General features: G+C 41.1%; 1 protein-coding gene across 1 annotated transcript; it reads right to left on the minus strand.

Moving 5' to 3' along the window:
- Positions 1-1,268: 1,268 nt before the first annotated feature.
- LOC112096989 lies at positions 1,269-2,003 on the minus strand. Its single transcript, XM_024181249.1, has one exon. It carries the CDS (start codon positions 2,001-2,003, stop codon positions 1,269-1,271), a length of 735 nt encoding a protein of 244 aa, XP_024037017.1.
- Positions 2,004-7,523: the final 5,520 nt, after the last annotated feature.

The following is a 7,523-nucleotide window of genomic DNA, read 5'->3' on the forward strand; positions in this document are numbered from 1 at the left end:
AACACCTGAAGAAGTATTTCTAGTAAGCAAAATGCTCTATTAAATCCTCACTCTGACAAGTTATTTATGTTACAATGCCTGATGGCCTGTCGCACATACATATATTATATGTTCTTGTAATACATTCAAATTTCAATAAAGATGAATTCAGCATAAAATCCCCCTACTAGCAAGATCAATAAAAATTTCACTAAGACAAGTGCCACTTCTACTCGGTCAACGAAGACCAGCAGCTAAATTCTCGAAAGTTCACTAAGGTAAATGAGTGCCTGTTTCAGCTCGGTCAACGAAGACCAGCAGCTAAAGCTTCGAAAATTCTACTAAGGCAACAAAGTGCCTGTTTCTGCTCGGTCAACGAAGACCAGCAGCTAAAGCTTCGAAAATTCTACTAAGGCAACAGAGTGCCTGTTTCTGCTCGGTCAACGAAGACCAGCAGCTAAAGCTTCGAAAATTCTACTAAGGCAAATGAGTGCCTGTTTCTGCTCGGTCAACGAAGACCAGCAGCTAAAACTTCGAAAATTCTACTAAGGCAACAGAGTGCCTGTTTCTGCTTGGTCAACGAAGACCAGCAGCTAAAGCTTCGAAAATTCTACTAAGGCAACAGAGTGCCTGTTTCTGCTCGGTCAAGGAAGACCAGCAGCTAAAACTTCAAAAATTCTACTAAGGCAACAGAGTGCCTGTTTCTGCTCGGTCAACGAAGACCAGCAGCTAAAGCTTCGAAAATTCTACTAAGGCAACAAAGTGCCTGTTTCTGCTCGGTCAACGAAGACCAGCAGCTAAAGCTTCGAAAATTCTACTAAGGCAACAGAGTGTCTGTTTCTGCTCGGTCAACGAAGACCAGCAGCTAAAGCTTCGAAAATTCTACTAAGGCAACAAAGTGCCTGTTTCTGCTCGGTCAACGAAGACCAGCAGTTAAAGCTTTGAAAATTCTACTAAGGCAACAGAGTGCCTGTTTCTGCTCGGTCAACGAAGACCAGCAGCTAAAGCTTCGAAAATTCTACTAAGGCAACAGAGTGCCTGTTCCTGCTCGGTCAACGAAAGACCAGCAGCTAATTCTGCGAGAAGTTTACTAAGGCAAGTAAATACCTACACCTACTCGGTCCACTAAGGAACCAGCAGGCAAGATCAGATAAGTTGTGCAATTATTTTGCAGAAACAGTCTATGAGTAGACATTAGACAAGGGACCCAATAAAGAGCATCTGAAAATTTATTAATGTTCAGTTGGTTACAAAACTAATGAAAATCTAAAGTCTATACAAAAATAGACCTAAGGATTAAGAGGGTCAACGGCTTCAGCAGGTGAAGGATCAGTTGTCCCAGGAGGTGGAGGATCAGCAATACTGGGAGGAGGCGGCATGGATCCTTGTCCCATTTTAAAAGCACGTCCCCCAGCTCCCCCCTCCTGCACCTCATCTAAAGGAGCCTCCACCTGATTCTGCTCACCTTGCTCCTTATCTCCCTGGCAGACCCCAGCCATGTACCTCTCCACTCCAGCCTCCAGCTTGCTCATGTCCAGCTCGAGATATTCTTCCTTAAGCACAGACATGATGCACTTATAGGAGAAGGCAACCCCAGAGTCATACTCGGCATCCAGCCGATCGTCCACATCAGCGGATTTGCCTTTCTCCTCAGCCAGCTGCTCGCCCAAGGATTTGATTTCCCCCTCAAGGGCAGCCCTCAGAGTATCCCTTTCAATTTGAGTAGCCTGAAGATCAGATCTCAGGTCACCCAACTCGCCCTCAAGCTTGGAGGAAGTGGACTCAGCAACAGCAACTTTCTCCTCAAGCTCCGTAAGCTGTTTGTTCAGCTCGGCTAGTTTCTCCTTGGAGCGGTCAGCAGATTCAACTTTTTTTTTCAACTCTTGGTTATCAGCCTGGAGCTTCTTCTCATGACGAGCGGACCAGGTCTTGTAGCACGTGACCATTGTGGCCAGCCTGAAGGAGACTCTCTGAACAGAAGCGGCCAACTCGGAGAGGCTCATGCTCTCGATGTCCTTCACCATCTTGGGCCCAACCTACTTTTTATAATCCTTCTGATATGGGCTCAGGTAGTCACCTTGATCCCGAGATGGAAGAGGAGAAGATCGGTCCCCAGACTGCAAGCTGACCTCAGGATTCTTGTCGGAGGTTTTCTCCCCACCACTCTTACGAGGTGGAGGAGGGGGCAGAGCAGGAACAAGCGCCTTGGAAGGACCGACGCTGGGTTTCTTCGAAGGAGGAGGAGGGTTGCTGGAGCTACTCGGGCCCCGACCACGCTTCCTGCTCATCGCGCTGAGGATCTTATTATCCATCCCGGCAGCTATGTCCACTAAGCCCGAGCCGACCAAACTTGTTGGTGACAGGAGGTCTTGGCAGGTAGACGCGTTCAAGAGAGCAATTTCCACCTGAAGCAAGGGTCGATCTTCAAGCCCTCCGACCAAACCCCATGACTCTGAAATAACAAACAAGGTTAAAGAACCCAATAAGTGGCAATTCGAAAAAGAATACAGGCAAAAAATGAACGACCTGGGGTGACAAACTGCGTTGGTAGGTAAAGATCACCACCCAACGAACGAAGTGCTGAACACCATTTTCCCCCAGCAAAGAAGAATTTATTCTTCCAATTCTTGCACGAGGAGGGGAAACCGGTGATTGGCTTTCTCTTCGCAGAATTGGACATGAAGTAGTACCAGCCCGCCTCCCTTGGGCTGCTTCGCAGCTGATACAAATGCTTTACTTCAACAAGGGAAGGCTCCTCCAACCCGCACCTCTCCCACAACACAAACATAGCCGATAGAACCCTCCACCCGTTCGGGTGTAGCTGACCTGGGGCCAGATGCATACCTCCCAATATCTTGGCAAAATAACGCTGAAGGGGCAGCCGAGCTCCTAGTTTAAAACTCTCTAGGTGCATCGTCACATACCCCCGCGGAGGCCGACTAGGAACGTCACCCTTCCCAGGGACTACAAGAAGAACATCGTTGGGGATGTTGTAGAGATTCCTAAGTTTAAATAGATCGGTGGGGGTGGTGGCACAAGCCATGAAATCAATAGGGTAGGAATCAGCCTCCACCCTATGGCCTAGGTTCCTTTTCTGATCAGGTCTGCTCGGTCAGGAACTGCTCCCCTCACCATCACTAACTCCTTCAGGGACCCCAACCCCACCAGAACTGTGATTCTCACCAGAGCCCGACGTAGGTCCACCTCTATTCCCTACAAGCTCTAGTTCGGGGGAAGGAGAGATAACCAAAGGGCGTGGGTATTCAAGGGTATCCCTGCCATGGGAAGGACCTACACTACTGGAGGGGCCTAAGTAATCAGTGGGTATTGGCACATTGAGGCCTGAGTCCCCTGACTCTTCATCACCCTAATCAACAATTAACTTCCTCTTCCGATTTGACATACCGGAATCCCCAAAAGAAAAACAGAGAAAACTCGAGTATATGGACACAGAGAAGGCAACACAGAACCCAATCAACAACAACCAGAGGAAAATGTTAAAGACTATACCTGGAATAGACTGACACTGATAGCGCTGCCGTGACAGAGAAAACACCCGGCAAATGGATACTCCGGACGCTGGAAGTGTGAGCAAAGTTCAGAGAAAATTTGGTTGACGGCGGAGAAACGAATAGCAAGATGATGATGACTCCAGTCTAGGGATTTGAAACGAAAAGGGGGAAATGGAAGCATTTAAGTGATGGGATATGCCAGTTCACCCCCCCCATATATCGAGGACGGATAGCCCGTCGTTTCAAATTTCAAATACGAAGAGTCTGGAGATGCCACGTCACCAACCGTTACAAGAGGCCAGGTTAGAAGTAAGCCCAGATATGCTATGGACAGGTTCACTTAGGCCCATGCTCAGGTCGGAGTCTCCTCAGTAGAGAAATGGTACATCAGGTCAGGCCCGTCTCAATAAAAAGAGGATCAGATGAGAAGCTCCCCGGGCTGGTGAGATTTGACCATCAGTTTCTACTCTTAACTCATTTCACTCGCCAGACCAGAAACTGGGGGACTGGTGTTGAGTACATAAAGGCACCAGGTCGGCCATGCTACTGGTTCCGCCCCGGCACGAATCTTTTCAGCTATATGGTACGAGCAGAACACGGGGTTAAACAGGAGCCGACCCGAGATGAATGCGACCAGGAAAATATACCGACCAGAAGTATACGCCGAGCCGATACTCATCCCCAGGAAAGCGGGAACACGATCTCACAAAATCGCAGTAGTTGCACTTCTCCCAGAACGGTTGAAGGACACGCGAGATCCACGTTTGCCCACAATCTAACAGTTAGAGTCCCATGAGGGGCTACCACCACCCGAAAAAGGAGGGATAAGGGGCAAACGGAAAACGTGGGACAAAGGGCGGCTATAAAAGAGAAAGACATCGAAGAAGACAGGGACAGAAAAACTGAGAGAGGGGAAACGCTGCCAAATTGCAACCAGGCCATTTCCTTACAAATTTCTTAAATCCATATTACACTGTTTTCCCGTAAACACCTTGTGCTAACTTAGGCATCGGAGGGTTTACGCCGGCAAAACCACCGGCGTCTCTAATCCGTTTTTGCTGAACGCAGGTCTAGTGAGAGAGGGAAGGGCGATTCCAACCCCAGTGGTTCGAGTGACAGTTGATAACACAAACGTTGGTGACAGAATCTGGTCGGTCCAAGGGCGAGCAGATTTCAGCATCAACAAGTGCTCTAGAAACAAAGAACTAACAAGTATTGTCTTCACTAAAAATTTGTAGAATTTCAATAAATTAATACTTGATAAATTGATAATCTCGAATAGATAATAATTTTTGTCGGTCGTGACTAGAGGCCAATGTAATAAATTTATAATTCGATGAATTTATAAAATAATAACTTTAAAAAAATCATATTTTCATATAGGATCCACTTATCATATTAATTAATGATTATTTAATTTGAAACAAAATCCACACATGATATGTCATATGCCTTTTGTGAAATAAGTAAATTCTTTGTGTTGATTGATGCTTCTTGACATGGATTTAGAATTGAATCTCATCTAAATCTTTTTCTAATATGAATTGCAACAAGCATGTGTGGATATGTCATATACCTTTTGTGAAATAAGTAAATTCTTTGTGTTGATTGATGCTTCTTGACATGAATTTAGAATTGCAACAAGCACAAAGCAGGCTCTATATGTCATCTTTAATATGAAAAAAATATAAACTCTACAACAATTTAATTATTACCAATATAAGACAACTAACTACTATTCAAATGAAATAAAGAATTTCTTCATAAATTTATAATTGTTTAATTTATAGATATATCAGTATTTGCTAAGTTAATGATTTTTCATAGTCTTAATGCTATTAATTTATCGAGGTTTTACAATATGTGTTTTTTTTATAATTATTTTAAAGAATACATGGCATATAATTTGTTAAAAAGTAAAGCTTCATTAAACTGATACTCAATAAATTGATAATCTCGATTAAATAATAGCTTTTGTTGGTCTTGACTTGGGGCCAATGTGATAAATTAATAATTTGATAAATTTTTTAGGTAATAAACTTTTAAAAAATCTTCTTTTTTCTATAGGACCCAATTCGTATATAAATTAATAATTAACTAATTTAAACTAAATACCTATGAGGCTTTTGAAAAATAAGTTTCCAATTCTAGCTTTCTTGAAATTATATTCGACTTGAAGCCATTATTATATTCCATATGTTATGTTAAGGGAAATATAGGAGAGATTGACTTAACATATTGCCTCCAAAATCTTCTCTGATAAGCTATCATTTAATTGTGATCTAGCCATGCCATCCTATCAATAGATTATCATGTGGTTAAGTCATTCAACAAAGATCAAATCAAAACCGTATCATATAGCATCACTCTTTCCTTTGTCCTTTCCCTTGGTTTTTGCCCTATCCCTAGTGATTACTCCCAATCCAAAGCACCACTTTTCCATTCATAAAGAAATCCAAATTAATAGAATCACTAGAGTCTTTAATTATACTAACCTCTATACTCCATACACATTACTATTATGCATGTGAAAATATCTTTATAAATCAATAAATTATTAATTTATTGATAAATTAATAGTTGTAAATTTCTGGATCTACTAATATTTATTAAATTAATAGATTTTTCATGATTAAGAGGTTATTAATTTATCGAGATTCTACTACCAAACAATTTGTTAGTTAAAACATTTTTTAATTCAAGTAATAGATTATTTTTTTATAATTTTCTTTTGACTGTAAAAAGTAATAATGATACAAATTTTGACTTCGTATGATAGTTTAATCAAACGTTACGAGCAATAACTGTTATTTTTCTAATTAAATCTCATTTTCCGGTGATCTTTATATGGTTGCGTAAATCCGTGATAGGGATGCTACCTGGCAAAATTTTCAAATTCAATGAACGGCAGAATCCAATGGGCAGCTGTGGTTGAAGTGGGTGGCAGTTCAGAATTAAGCAGATGTAAATAATAAAACAATTTCCAGAGAGAGGATCATAAGAGGAGCATTGTCAAAGTAAGACCGATTAAAAAAATAAAAAAATAAAAAATTAGATTTTATTAAATTAATAATCGCTATAAAAAAGTAAAAATAATCTCGAGAAGAAGGCTTGAACCACCAATCTTCTGGTTAATAGCCACAAGCTCTTAGCAGCTACCTCAGCTTGCAATCTAATAATGCTACATTCATTTATAAGATTAGATAAAGAGTTGAACATTTATAGGGTCATTTACCTGCATTGCTAAGTTATATGTGATCAACCTAAAATAACGGCTGTATTATTTACACTCAGACAGAATTCCATGGAAAGTTTGTGAATTCCTTATGTCAAGCACCACACGCACGCGCGCACACACACACACACACGCATGCACGCAGGCACGCATACACGTACACACGCACGCACACGCATGCACACGCACGCACGCGCGCGCGTGCGCACACACACACACACACACAAAATTAGGTTCTAATGAGGGATCTTATACTTAACTACAACGTGCAAAATTTAATTTGGAGCCAATCATAAAATTTACACATGATGGATCCTATCATGTACATGAGAAATTCTAGAATAAATTAGAGGTACTATGTCAACCATACGACAAGTAAATGATGTATGACATGTGTGTATTTATTTTAAAAAACTATCATGTAAGTGGTGAGCATTTTAAAGTCAACTACATATATCATGAATGCATGAATTGGTTGTAATACATCTGATGTATTCTAGAATTTCTCTATGTACAAATTTAAAACGAAAAAATAATGAGCTATCAGTGAAGCTAATTAAAATAGGAAATTCCTCATTAGAATCTAACTTGTAAATATCTATAATTGCTAGCATATGTGCACACAAGCACTCGCACAGTCATACAAAATTTTAAGTGTGAGTGCTCTCATTTTTTAAATGCAGACAACTTATTAAGTGATTTAAGACAATGAAGGATAATTCAGTCATTTTCAGAAGTAAAGATCTCGTCATTTACAATTAAAAAATTTGAAAAAAAAGAGATAATGATATACTTAA

The sequence above is a fragment of the Citrus clementina genome, unplaced genomic scaffold, assembly GCF_000493195.1.
Source record: "Citrus clementina cultivar Clemenules unplaced genomic scaffold, Citrus_clementina_v1.0 scaffold_7, whole genome shotgun sequence".
In the NCBI taxonomy this organism is placed as follows: Eukaryota; Viridiplantae; Streptophyta; class Magnoliopsida; order Sapindales; family Rutaceae; genus Citrus; species Citrus x clementina.

Excerpts from the sequence above, each read along its gene's own strand:
- LOC112096989 (XM_024181249.1), bottom strand. The coding sequence starts at position 2,003 with ATGGTGAAGGACATCGAGAGCATGAGCCTCTCCGAGTTGGCCGCTTCT.